At 33.1% G+C, this 14,724-nt stretch overlaps 1 protein-coding gene across 1 annotated transcript; it reads right to left on the bottom strand.

Moving 5' to 3' along the window:
• LOC111715679 (beta-1,4-glucuronyltransferase 1) lies at nucleotides 1-13,322 on the bottom strand. Its single transcript, XM_023491037.1, has 14 exons — nucleotides 13,305-13,322; nucleotides 11,990-12,218; nucleotides 10,976-11,038; nucleotides 10,036-10,110; nucleotides 9,714-9,794; nucleotides 9,050-9,163; nucleotides 7,088-7,235; nucleotides 5,273-5,374; nucleotides 4,003-4,092; nucleotides 3,248-3,352; nucleotides 2,718-2,774; nucleotides 1,714-1,778; nucleotides 982-1,033; nucleotides 1-245 (listed from the first exon to the last, which is right to left on the bottom strand). The coding sequence occupies exons 2-14, from the start codon at nucleotides 12,124-12,126 to the stop codon at nucleotides 150-152; spliced, it is 1,185 nt and encodes a 394-aa protein (XP_023346805.1). The 5' UTR covers nucleotides 12,127-12,218; nucleotides 13,305-13,322; the 3' UTR covers nucleotides 1-149.
• Between the last annotated feature and the right edge of the window lie 1,402 nt (nucleotides 13,323-14,724).

The raw sequence follows: 14,724 nt of genomic DNA, 5'->3' as shown, positions 1-14,724 counted from the left end.
TCTAAATTTCACAGCCAGCTCGTGTTCCGAATATTTTCTTTACTTGCGGTAATATCTTCTTGTTTATAAAACTATTCTGAGCAGCAACCTAAACAATATACAGCTGGTTTGTTTTCTTTACTTGCAGTAATATCTTCTTGTTTATAAAACTATTCTGGGCAGCAACCTAAACAATATACAAGTTGGTTTGTTTTCTTTACTTGCGGTAATATCTTCTTGTTTATAAAACTATTCTGGGCAGCAACCTAAACAATTATAAATGGAACTATATGGACCGCTGTTAAGGACTTCTTTCCCCCCCCCTAAAGGGGGTGCAAGCCTTTTTAAGGGTGGCATGCCCCCCTTAATCAGGCTAGGGGGGGCTTTAGCCCCTCCACCCCTCTATTGAGCGCCTGTCCTCAATTATATTATAAAGTCTTAAATCTAAAAATAAATATAATCAATCCTTTGGAACTGAGTTTTTGCTAAAAATTCAAATTTTCTAATCCCTTTATCTTTGCACCCTGATATTGTAAACCTTGAAATTTCAAATTATGACTTTTTCATCTAACAGATTTCATAGTTTGAAATATCAAAGATCTACGACATCGGGTTGCAAAGATAAAGGGGTTACAAAATTAGAGTTTACATGGCTAAAACTCATTTTATCATGATTGTAAAATAACTATTTATAACACTGTTTTTATCTCTTTTTTGAAATTAAACAAAAAATACAACAAAAACTTAAAATTTAAGTCTAAAAACATTATAAAATGTTGTGCCAAAATGATAGTATTATTTTTCATTACATAAAATGTTTCTGCACTTGTAAAACAATTTAAGAGATATCCTAAAAAACGGTTTTAGCTGCTCTAAATGTTTTTGAGAAAGTTAGAATGATATTAAGTCAAGAATATAATTTTATTAATTAAAATTCTTTAATTTAGAAAATATTAACAATCCCTTTAAAATCTAGATTAGAAAGTTTTATCTAAATCTTACCTTTTTATTGTCAATATTAGAATGTAGAATTTTCATGGTTTTTATACCAGGTCTAAAAAAAAATTCAGGTTTAAAAGATATATATATATTCATTTATCTAAACTTAGGCCGAATTTAAAGAATTTGAGCCACGACTTGAATTTGAGCCGCGGCTCTAATATGGTTGGTTCCACTTCAAATTGTATTCAATGTTTCAAGATTCAAGCCGGCGCTCAATATTTGGCGAATTTAAGACGCGGCTGAAATTCATTAAATTCGGACTCTGGACTCTTAGACGTTTTCAAATGACATTTTCATTAAATATGGAGCACGCCTGAATCACAACGGTAAACTTTAAACCTTTAACTGATCTAAAAAAATCCTTGTCATTATAATTTTAATTGTGATTTATTTCAAAGTAAGTTGCGGATTTTGTGCAGCAAAGCCAAAGAACGTAATTAACAGAGTTCAACACTTCAAATGGAAAACCGAAGGTATCTTCCATATTTTTAAAAGAAGACGGTTCAAAGGGTACAGTTGGGAGTCGGACATGCCTCTCTTTAGATTAATTTCACTGACAGTCCCCTTCACTAATTTCAAATATTTCATATTTCATTTACTTCTTCAGATCGATAAAAGATCAATTAATTAATAAATCGAATAATCAATCAACTAATTGATTCAATAAATCTATAAAATCAAGTGATAAAATAATCTGTTAATCAATCAATCAATCAATAACTTCAGGTTTACCTGTGAATGAGGAAAGCGTTATCAAGAATATGAAATTCATAATCTAGCACACACATCTTGTATCCCTGTAATTATATTTACTGTAAGCGTAATTTCAAGTGACCCTCCATGCAAAGATGGCAATTTACAACGGTACCTTTAAAAGCCTTTTCTGAATTGACGAATTGATAAATTAGATTTCATGTTTTGTTCCTCACTGCACACTAAGCAGTATTGTGTCAATTACTTCTTTTAAGCTTAAACTAGGAAAAAGCGCATTTCTATTAAAATATAGATGCCTAGGGCTACAAAAAAAATGAAGTGAGTTGGTGACGTAGAACCGGAGGCCAAGGCGTTGTAACACTTTAAAGTCTTGGCTGTCTAAAAGATTTGATGACTATCTTTCAGAGTTGTATATTTCAGCGTTCTTTAAACTGTTTATTTTGATTTGCGGTTTCTCTGCGAAAGTGACTTGCTCATTAATTGTGTAAAAGAAACTCGCAAAAGTAAAGGCTATCCGAGTCAGAAAAATGACGGTTTTGTCGCATTTTTGATCAGATTAAAATTTCAAGGGTACCGTTGTAAATCGGGCATTGTCATCTTTGAGTGGACTGTCACTTAAAATTACATTTACAGCCCCTGTAAGTATATTTACAGCCGGCCCAGCTGTAAGTATATTTACAGCCCTTGTAAGTATATTTACAGCCCCTGTAAGTATATTTACAGCCCCTGTAAGTATATTTACTCTGTTCTGTAATAAGTTAAAAAATCAATCCTTTATTAATTAAAGTTCAGACTTTTGAGTCGGATACTCCTGGAACCGATACCTTGATCTCGATATCGACAGTGGGCACTTCTAATTTGATGATCAATGCTGAATCTCATCATTTCAATTATCTCTTCAGAGTACGATAACCATGCGGGATACTGAATACAGATTATAATAATCTGAAGATTAAAGAAAGATCGAGATCAAGCATTGCTCTCGATATCCAAAAGTAAAAAAATGTGTTGTTTATCCTCACCTGAACCATTTTTTCTCTTCGACCCTCCCAGCTCAGCCTCTCATCATAAACTGGTTCCTAGAATTATATTTACCGGGTTCAAGCATCAAGATTAATCTGTTTGTGTATTAAAGAATTGTAAAAACAAACAATCAATTTCTCAGAGGAATTGGTATTTAAAGGAATTAATTTGGGTTTAAAAAAGGTTTTTGCTAAATTTGAGGAAAAAAGAAGTATCAGGCATTTTCCCCCATTTTCTACCTTATCATTTAATTCTTCTAAACATATAATCCAGAACTTGGCACTTTTATATTGCATACAAATAATCCGCTTGATCTTGATATCCACTCTGGATAATTTTTAATTTTAGGATTAATAAAAAACTATAACTTTCCATTCGACCCTTGTTTGGGAACGATTACAATGCGTGATATTGAAGAAAGATTATAGTTTAATCTGCAGATTAAAAAAAAAGATCTAGGCAAAACATTGATCTTGATATTCACAATACAAGAGTTCACAGTTCTGGAAAATATAAAAAAAGATCTTACACTGTTAGTTCCAATATATATTGGTTCCCATCGCTGGTATGGTTTTACACGTTTCCCAACATGGAGTACACTCATTCCTGGTTTTACAGGGGCCTCTGTCCAGTTCTAGAACATTTTGTTTTTTAGAAGCAATCCTGGGCTTTACAGGGGCCTCTGTCCAGTTCTAGAACATTTTATTTTTTAGAAGCAATCCCAAGCTTTACAGGGGCATTCCCCGAATGCTAAGTGACGTCAACGCTGTAACACTAGCGTTAAATGATATCATTTTAACATCATTCATCATATTTCATTTCTTAGAAGCAATCCCGCAGACTGTACAGTGTATACTGTACAGTGGAATCTGTACAGTTCTTAAACCTTATTAAATTCTCATTTTTTTTCTTAGCAGGAATCCTGTACACTGTACACTGTACAGTGTAATCTGTACAGTTCTTAAACATTATTATTCTCATTTAATTTCTTAAAACAATCCTGTACACTGTACACTGTACAGTGGAATCTGTACAGTTCTTAAACATTATTATTCTCATTTCATTTCTTAGAAGCAACCCTCTACACTGTACACTGTACAGTGTAATCTGTACAGTTCTTAAACCATATTATTCTCATTTAATTTCTTAGAAGCAATCCTGTAAACTGTACACTTTACAATGTAATCTGTACAGTTCTTAAACCATATTATTATCATTTAAAATGACGGCTATTAACATAAACCATAACAAACATTATAAGAGGCATAAAATGGTGGCCATTACCTGGGCAAATGGAATATTATGGCAGGCAGAACAGACATGTTTATGGAAGGGTATAACCAATCCAGATTTTATCATATTAACCAGTTCAACCTAATAGATAAATAAATATACTTAGGTTGTAAGTTTTGTATAGTTAATTCATTCAGAATGCAAGAATCCTATCTTTTGCACTCCAAGACTATGAAGGATTTGCTGTTTGAAAAAAACCATAAAAAAATTCTGCTCACGCACCTCTGCCCCTTTAGTAAAAGTAAATTCAACCAATATGAAGCATAAAGTCTGACATAGCCAACCTTGTTGCACCGGCTTGTCCTGTCCACAGAGCTAGGTACAGTGCAAACTTGGACTGGAAAGTTTGACCCGGCTCGGAAATTCAAATGTACTACGGCTGCCCGTGTGCTAAAACTAAAGGCCGGCTTTGTAGTGTAGTGTATTCCAGAATAAGTTTGTTTACAGTAAATAAATTCTCATATGGCCCATCCTTGAATACTAGCATCAAACTTTTAATTTAATCTAATTTTTTCTCTGTTTCTTTGCAGTTTAATTTTAAAAGCTTTAAAAAGGAATTGATTCTTGCTTCAATCTCTGACATTCTAATATTTATATCTTTGCAATCCAAAGATATTTTAAACAATAAAATAATGTTAGTTTAAAATATCAAAGATAAGGTTGCAAAGATATAGATATTTTAAAATTTGATTTGTTGGCAAAGAAGGATTGAAAAATTATGGTTTGTGGCGAGTAATCAGTTTATTTCTACATTTAACTGTAAACTAGATAGAAGGAGAAAGTCAAATGTATGCAACATTACTGGTACTAAGGAGATGAGTTTTTGCCCAATTTAATCCCTATATCTTTGCAACCCAATGTCGTAGACATAATTGATATTTCAAGCTATGAAATCTGTTAGATCAAAAGATCTAAGTTTGAAAGATCAAAGGTTTACACCATCAGATTGCAAAGATGTGGAAATTATAAAAGTTTAGTATGTGACTCACTTCCTTTGTGACCTTGTAGCTCTTCTATTTTTAATTTTATGCACAAGTACGACAAAACAAAATTTTCCGGTTACATATAAGAAATTCAAATTTTTTGTGTCCTTCTCAATAGCTTTTATACAAAAGGATTTATGATTAAAAATTATTATGATCTGTACCCAATAATTTTCAAAAAAAAAATTTAAAAATGTTTTTAAAAATATTAAAAACAGGGGAAAATCAAACTAACATGAAATTTACTTTAATCTCATGTGATACATTTAATTTTTAACCTTTTCTCTGGGAAGGTGTTCAGCTGAAATATCGATTTCAAAAATGGAGTTTACATAAACACGTGGTTTGAGGGGGGAGCCAGGCCCTACATTCGCCTTCACCTATACATTACATACTCAATTATTCATTCATTTAATTTTGCATTCATTCATTTAATTATTTATTCATTCAAGCATTTACTTAATTATGAAGTTATTTTTTATACAGTGGTAGGCGATTATAGCTTGAATATTGAATACACATAAACATAGAAGTCAAGAGAAGCTATCAATTAAAATGTTTTTCTTTGATCACTTGTAAACTTGTAATTAGAAAAAAGCTTGTTAACAATCAAAAACTTAGATAAGGGCATCCCCTTCAGTCCTCATACGGACCCAGAGCTAAGATGTAACCAATGTGAGCTCGATAGCTTGGAATAGGGATAGTTCTATTCAGCCCTCATACGGAAACGGAGCTAAGCTCAGATAGGAAGTAATTCGGCCTATAAACAATTGACAGCATATTAGCTCTTTTGTATATAGCTATAGGTCGAACAGAAAGTGGGACGGATAACTAGTCATCTCATCTATATAATGAAGGAAGATTCGGCCGTTTAAAAATGCCAAGCTAGAGAATGCTTTGAATGCATGCTTGGGTGCGTGGAGAACCAAAGCTGCTGCTGAACTGTGAATTCTATTTTCTAAGTTTGAATTCAAGCCAATAGTCATGAGACACGGCTTGAAATGAGGCAGAAGAAAATAGAATTGGCCTGGGCTAAAACCGAAACAAAAAGTTAGTGTTCATGCGGAATCCGAAGACGGAAGATTAACTCGTCATACGTGGCAAATAAAAGGCGGAGAGGCTGTCAGAGAACTCCGGCTTTCCAGGATTCATTAGTATAATTTTTATTTGTTCATTTTTTACATGTAAATACATTTTTTCCTATAATCTGTAGATTTACTTACATCAGTTTTTAGACTTAGATTTCCTTTATATTTCATACCCTCTAATTATATGGGAACAGTATAAACCTACCATATCTAAGAATGATGGTATAGTACCAGAACTATTGTTTAAACCTACCATATCTAAGAATGATGGTATAGTACCAGAACTAGGGTATAAACCTACCATCTCTAAGAAGGATGGTATAGTACCAGAACTAGGGTATAAACCAAACCTACCATCTCTTTAAGAATGATAGTATAGAACCAGGACTAGGGTATAAACATAACATATCTAAGAATGATGGTATAGTACCAGAACTAGGGTTTAAACCTACCATCTCTATAAATATAAACCTACCCTCTCTATGAATGCTGGTATAGTACCAGAATTAGGGTATAAACCTATCATATCTAAGAATTATGGTATTGTACCAGAACTAGGGTATAAACCTACCATCTCTAAGAATTGTCTTGAAGTACCAGTACTATTGTGTGAACCTACTATCTCTAAGAATTATGGTATAGTAACAGAACTAGTGTATAAACCTACCATATCTAAGAATGATGGTATAGTATACCAGGACTAGTGTATAAACCTTCCATATCTAAGAATGATGGTATAGTACCAGAACTAGGGTATAAACCTACCACCTCTCAGAATGATGGTATAGTACCAGGACTAGTGTATAAACCTACCATATCTAAGAATGATGGTATAGTACCAGAACTAGTGTATAAACCTACCATATCCAAGAATGCTGGTATTGTACCAGAACTAGTGTAATAACCTACCATATCTAAGAATGATGGTCTAGTACCAGAACTATTGTTTAAACCTACCATATCTAAGAATGATGGTATAGTACCAGAACTAGGGTATAAACCTACCATCTCTAAGAAGGATGGTATAGTACCAGGACTAGGGTAGAGTTCTATATCCGAAGGAAACACAAAATGAGTCTGAGCGGTTTCTCGTGCAACATTTCTAAAATGATCTAAAGGAATTGTTAAGTTATAATGAAAGGCCCCCAGAAACCTTAACATTTTAGGAGTTGATCACGACCAAATAACAGTTCTATCTGATGTCCCTGTCGTGAGAAACTGTGTCTGACTCAGTCTGAGTTATACAAAAATGCATATATACATGATATGGCCGATGGAGCAGAAACTGAATGGCCATTTGTGGAAATATTGTTCAAATTTATATTAGTTTTGGTATAACTTTCACACAGTTTATCAATATTTTGAGACAGGGACATCAGATAGAACTAATATTGGTAGCGATCAACTCCTTAAATGTTTAGGCTTCAGCCTATATCCCTTTTCATAGAAGCGAAAACTTTTAGTTGAGACTACGATTTACCATATCAATTACAGCGAAAACATTTGACTTGAAGGGTTAAAGTTTTGTTTTGGGGATAGTCGGGTCAAAAGTAACCTGAGCTGAAAACTATAAATTGGTGGATATCGAGATTAATGCTTGATCCTCTCTTTNTGGATATTGATTAAAGGGATAATTTCAGGGCTGTGGACTGGATATTGATTAAAGGGATAATTTCAGGGCTGTGGACTGGATATTGATTAAAGGGATAATTTCAGGGCTATGGACTGGATATTGATTAAAGGGATAATTTCAGGGCTGTGTCGACTGGATATTGATTAAAGGGATAATATCAGGGCTGTGGACTGGATATTGATTAAAGGGATAATATCAGGGCTGTGGACTGGATATTGATTAAAGGGATAATTTCAGGGCTGTGGACTGGATATTGATTAAAGGGATAATTTCAGGGCTGTGTGGACTGGATATTGATTAAAGGGATAATTTCAAGTAATTTCAAGTGTCCTTTAATGCTCGATTCACAACGGTACTAGGGTTTCCACGAAACAGTTGATTCTCTTGCGCAACAATTTCGTGGTTGTGCACAAAATTTCACATAATTTTCGTATCAATACGAAACCAGTTTTGCACGAAATTCATTCGAAATAAACAATTGTTTTGCACGAAATTTCCCGTGAATACGAAATTTAAGTAAGAATTTTTTCATGATATTGCGCATGAATTTTTGCATGTAATTGTGCAATGCCCATGAATACGAAAGATTGGAATTTTCGTGCTGTAGTATTGAGCATGAATACAAAATTAAGTAATATTGTTGCACGCCAAAAAAATTATCCATATTTATTGAGGTATAGTGCATAATTATGAAGGATGTTAATATTTGAACAGTATGGTGTGAATTAGTTTCAGTAAAAAACAACTTACATAGCAGTATTTTATTAATCAACAATATGTAGTTACAAATTATTATTGTATTCATAGTTTAGACACTGTTAAAATGTTGGTTACTTTCTCTAATAAAATTTGCTATGATAAATATGTGTTGAAAATACGAAATAACAAAATGGCTCGAAATAACGAAACAGCAGGAAAAAACGAAATACTCAAATACCAAGATTTTCTTCAGAATTTGTGCGAAATATCTTTTCCGCAACAAGCGCAAAAACATCGAAATTTCGTGCAATTTTTACTCGAAACGTAAGAAAACCCTTGCGCAAATTTTGCACGAAAATTTAGACTGGAAACCCTAAACGATACCCTTGAACCTTTTATCTGATCAATAATATGGAAGATATTGTCGTTTTTCTATACTTGAAAGTGTTTAATTTCTGATAGCTCTTATATCTTTTCTGAACCTTATTAGTTTTTAATACTTTTAAACATAAATGTCTAATCTATACTTGATCAGACAAAGGTTTTAAGGGTACTGTTGTGAATCAGACATTGTCATCTTTGCATTGAAGGACTTGAAGTTACCCTTACACTCCTTTTAAAGTGGGTTTAAAGACCTTACCATATTCTGAAGCTGGTCTTGAGAAGGAACTGATTGAGGAGTGTGTTCCCAATCAAAGAATAGATGAAATGTTGTATAATCTCTCACGAGTTCGCTTGCAAGACAATTCCTAAATATATTTCTTGGCATTTTTACGGGGTTGACATTTTGATTTAATTTCTCTTTTTCTAACTATTAGTACCTTGTATAGGTACCTTGTATTAGTACCTTGTATAGGTAAAATTAGTAGAACTAGATTTAAAAAAGATGCCTTGAAAATAATTATAGGCTGAGTACTGAAATAAAATTGCTTCAAGAAACATAACTTTGAATTTATTACTAGAAAATTATTTTAAAAAACAAAATTGAAACAAGAAAACAAAATGGCGCCTGGGAAACCAAATGATGTCTAGAAAAGAAGGCGGTTAGAATAAGAAAATGGCGATTAGAAAAATAAAATGGCGACTAGAGAAAGAAAAGCAACTGAAAAAAACAAAATGGTGTCTTTAAAAACAAAATATCGACAGAGAAAACAATAATGGTGACTAGAAACCAAAATAGCGACTAGAAAACAAAATGGCAACTAGAAAACAAAATGACGACTAGAAAACAAAATGGCAACTAGAAAACATAAATGGCAACTAGAAAACAAAATGGCAACTAGAAAACAAAATGGTGACCTGAAATACAGAATTGCCTGGACAGAGTTTATAAAGTCTTCTCCAGGGGCGTAAACAGCTAGAGATACTGGTCCCATCCATCTAGATACAGTGACTCATAAAAGTGTAGATTAGGAAGACTGCGTCTTCCTTTTCCACATTTTTCTGAGTCCCACTGAACTCTACATATCTGTTAGAATTGTGTCAAAATCAGTGTCTTAGGAGTTAGGAAGAAATGTTTATTTATTGAACCCCGGAGACAATAAAATTTCGAAAAAGAAGTTGTGCCTTAAAAAATTAAAGATTTCAAACTAAAAACTTTAAATTATATCATTTATATTACCTTTCAATGATTGGTTCCAAATTGTCCAAAAATGTATAGTCTGCATGTGTAGTGTAAGTTATAGATTCATCACATCTGTTAGATAGCACTTTAGTAATATCATTTTGTACTGGGTTAACCGCTAAAATGAGTCCTTTAAAACAACCTGAAACCTTTTAATACTGCCAGCTAAAGGTTTAGTTTGATCTTATATTTTAAAAATATTCTTAATAATAAAACAGAAATAAAACATGTGCAGTCGTCTGTAAAATTTTTTCATTTAATTGAATATTAAACTTAAATCATGTATCTACTGGAAAGGGAAGGCACCTTTATCTCGTCCGACCACAAATGACGTCAAAATTCACCATTATTTCGTCCGACCAAACCTTTTTTCTGTTTTTAATGGTTTAAAATATTATATCCTGTTTTTTTTAAGAGGAACATCTTATAAAGATACAGTTTGCATAAAACCGTATGGAGTTTATTTCAGAATACCTTATTAGGCAAATCAAAACTATTTAGTATGTTTCCTGCTAAACAAATTTTAGTTTTTAGTGTAGATGTAAAAAACCCAGCGATTTTCACCTAAATGTTTCAGTTTAGAAGTAAAAGAAAAAGAAAACAACAGAAAAATGTGTGTGGTCCGGGGTAAAAAAGGTGAGGCACATATATTTTCCGTTTTGTGCTAAATTGGGCTTAAGTATCGTTTTGTTTACAAACAAAATACATTTCAAACAAAATCAATGCATAATAAATAACATGACGTAGCCTAATTTTGAAAAAAAAAGTGTTAAAAGGCATAAAATATACATTTGAATATACAAAAGCAACGTCGGGAATGTAAAAAAACGAAATAATGGTGAATTGTGACGTCATTTGTGATGCGGACGAAAAATGGTGTGGTTCAAGTGTGGTGTGCCTTCCCCTGCTCATGTACTTATAAAAGTAAACTATTTTCCTGAATGATTTATCAGCAATGATATAATTGTACAACACCCAGTAATTTCCTCTCAAACCTTGCCTGTACAATGTTGAGTGTTTAGTGTACAGTGACAATCTTCAATGTACAGTGTTAAGTGTACAGCGTTCATTGTACAGTGTACAGCGTTCCGTGTACAGTGTACAGCGTTCCGTGTACAGTGTACACTGTAAAGCGTGCAGTGTACAGTGTACACTGTACAGCGTGTAGTGTATAGTGTACACTGTACAGCGTGCAGTGTACAGTGTACAGCGTGAAGTGTACAGTGTACACTGTACAGTGTACTTTTCGGGTTAAACAAAAAACGCTAAATTTTATTTTCCTTTTCAAAATTAATGAGAACATTCCAGGTTTTTTTGTGTTCATTTTTCTCCCCTTTCTCCCTTTCCCTTTCTCCCCTTTCTCCCCATTCACTCCTTTTCCCTCTTTCTCCCCTTTCTNCCCATTCTCCCCTTTCTCCCAATTTCTACCCATTCTCCCCTTTCCCCTTACTCCCCGTTATCCCCTTTTTTATCTTTCTCCCCTTTTTCCCTATTCACTCATTTCTCCCCTTTTTCCCCCTTTCCTCGCCTTTCTCCCCATTAACTCATTACTCCCCTTTATCCCCTTTCTCCCCTTTCTCACCTTTCTCCCCTTTCTCCCCTTTTTCCTCTTTTTCCCCTTTTTCCCCCTTTCTTCCCTGACTTCCTTTTCTCCACTTCCCCTTTCTCCCCTTACTCCCCTTTATCCCTTTTCTCCTCTTTCTCCCCTTTCTCCCCATTCACTCCTTTCGCCCCTTTTTCCCCCTTTCCTCGCCTTTCTCCCCATTCACTCATTTTTCCCCTTTTTCCCTTTTATCCCCTTTCTCCTCTTTCGCCCCTTTCTCCCCTTTCTTCCCTTTCGCTCATTTCCCTCCTTTTTCCCCTTTCTTCTCCATTCACTCCTGTCACCTCTTTCTCTCATTTCCCTCATTTTTCTCCTTTCTTCCCCAATTTCCCCCTGTCACCTCTGCACCTGAAAATTAAATCCTTGTCTTGACAGAATACTCCAGGAGATATCTCTCTCCTTCCAACCTTCTTTAATTCTCCTTCGTCCTCCTCCTTCCGTTCTTCCTGCTTTCCATTGTCCTCCATCCACTCTTCCTCCTTCATCTCGTCCTCCTTCAACTCGTCCTCTCGATACGCGTCCTCATGATGACCAGTAAAGGAAGAAAGCGGGAAAAGGCTGTTAAATTCAAATCCATCTATAATAGTTGGAAAAATATCTATAATTAATAATATTAAATAGAAATATTAGTGTTATTATAATGGAACTTGCATTGTCACAATGTGTTGCAATAATAAATCTTTGTTTTGGAATGTGGAAAAATGTCGGCCACTTTATAATTTTATAAATTTATAAGTTTCCGTTTGTTTTGCTGTTCTGATAAAGTATTTGAGAAGAAGATTTTAAAAACGTTATGTTTGTAAAAAATCCATTGAAAATTAAGCAAATTTTAAGCACAACACTTTTTTTTGTAAGATACTTGATGTTTTCTATATTATTTTGATACCCATATCAACACGTTTTGTATGGGCGAGAAGCGCCCTATAATTGCCTAGTTTTGAAATTATTCTAAATTATGTTAATTAAAACCTAGAGTTTCCAGCGAAAAAGGAAATCGTTTTGCGAAAAAAAATATAATTAATAATATTAAATAGAAATATTAGTGTTATTATAATGGAACTTGCATTGTCACAATGTGTTGCAATTACCAATCTTTGTTTTGGAATGTGGAAAAATGTCGGCCACTTTATAATTTTATAAATTTATAAGTTTCTGTTTGTTTTGCTGTTTTAATAAAGTATTTGAGAAGAAGATTTTAAAAACGTTAAGTTTGTAAAAAATCCATTGAAAATTAAGCAAATTATAAGCACAACACTTTTTTTTTGTAAAATACTTAATGATTTATAAATTATTTTGATTCCCATATTAACACGTTTTGTATGGGCGAGAAGCGCCCTAATTGCCTAGTTTTGAAATTATTCTAAATTATTTTGATTTAAACTTAGAGTTTCCAGCGAAAAAGGAAAATCGTTTTGCGAAAAAAAAGTTTTTCGCGAAAATATTTGCATTTTTTGCATTTCGTTCGCTCGCAGAAAATGCAAAATTTTTTGCAAACAAATTTGCGAAATAAACGAAAAAAAATTTCGTATTTTTTCGCGAAACTTTCGTTGGCTGAAACCCTTTAAACCCAGAGAGAAACATCGAATAAAAATATTTCTACCTGATTCTAAAATATTTCTACCTGATTCTAAAATATTTCTACCTGATTCTAAAATATTTCTACCTGATTCTAAAATGAAAAAGAAATGGTGTTGGTCGATTTTTATCTACAGGGTGTCAAACATGACAGTTGGTGAATAGTTTAAAATGTCTTCTTCCATAATTTGATAAGTTGTTTGATACTAAAGAGACTGATAACATTTTTTATATGATAGTTGTACTAAAGTAAAATTGATTTTACAGTAAAATATATTTGAGTTAAACTTTTTTTTAAAGAAATAAAGTGCAAAAAGTCCTTAATATCTAATACAGTATGGGGAAGAAGACATTCAAAACTATTCACCAACTGTCATCTGCATTTATTCCTCTTTATTCGCTGTTATCTGCCTTTATGTGCCTTTATCTGCTGTTATCTACTGTTATCTGCCGTTATCTGTCTTTATCTGTCTTTATCTACGGTTATCTGCCTTTATCTACCGTTATCTGCCTTTATCTGCCTTTATCGGCCTTTATCTACCGTTATCTGCTTTTATCTACCGTTATCTGCCTTTATCAGCCTTTATCTGCCTTTATCTGCTTTTATCTACTGTTATCTGCCTTTATCTGCCTTTATCAGCCTTTATCTGCTTTTATTTGTCTTTATCTACCGTTATCTGCCTTTATCTACCTTTATCTGCCTTTATCAGCCTTTATCTGCTTTTATTTGTCTTTATCTACCTTTATGTACCTTTATCTACCTTTATCTGCCTTTATCAGCCTTTATCTGCTTTTATTTGCCTTTATCTACCTTTATCTACCTTTATCTACCTTTATTTGCCTTTATCTACCTTTATCTACCTTTATCTACCTTTATTTGCCTTTATCTACCGTTATCTGTCTTTATCTGCCTTCATCTGCCTTATTATAAGGAAAGTATATCATGCAGAAATTGGAAATGTTTTTATGTAATAAATAAAATGTTTGTCAAATAAAAATTAATGGGCATTCCTTCAGAACTGTTTTCCAATGTTTTCCTATAACAGTCATTATCTGAAAATAAAAGTTAAAAAGTTTCCCGTCCACTAGAAGTGTTTGTCATACCGCTCTTAACTTTTAAACGTTTAACAAAAACTATTATAGAGGATTTTTTGTGCAATGAAAGTTTGCTTTTATTAAACTTGACAATTTCTTTATTCCTTATTCTAAACACCAAAATTGAAGAGGAAAAAAGAACCGTTAAAAACGTTCGTTTTTGCACCGTTTTGGGATCGTTTTTTGGTATTTTTTGTTGTTGCATATATCTTCTGTCAAGGTTAAATTCTGAAATTTCATCTCTTTTTATGAAATATCACACTCACAACCATAAATTTTCACATCTTAAGAACTTATTTTGTATTTAAAACTTATCTATGAAAAATGGTCTACCTGTATAATGATCTACCTATATAATGGTCTACCTATATAATGGTCTACTTATATAATGGTCTACCTATATAATGGTCTAC

The sequence above is a fragment of the Eurytemora carolleeae genome, unplaced genomic scaffold (genome assembly GCF_000591075.1).
Source record: "Eurytemora carolleeae unplaced genomic scaffold, Eaff_2.0 scaffold1365, whole genome shotgun sequence".
Classification (NCBI taxonomy): Eukaryota; Metazoa; Arthropoda; class Copepoda; order Calanoida; family Temoridae; genus Eurytemora; species Eurytemora carolleeae.
This window is presented reverse-complemented; position numbering and strand designations above follow the sequence as displayed.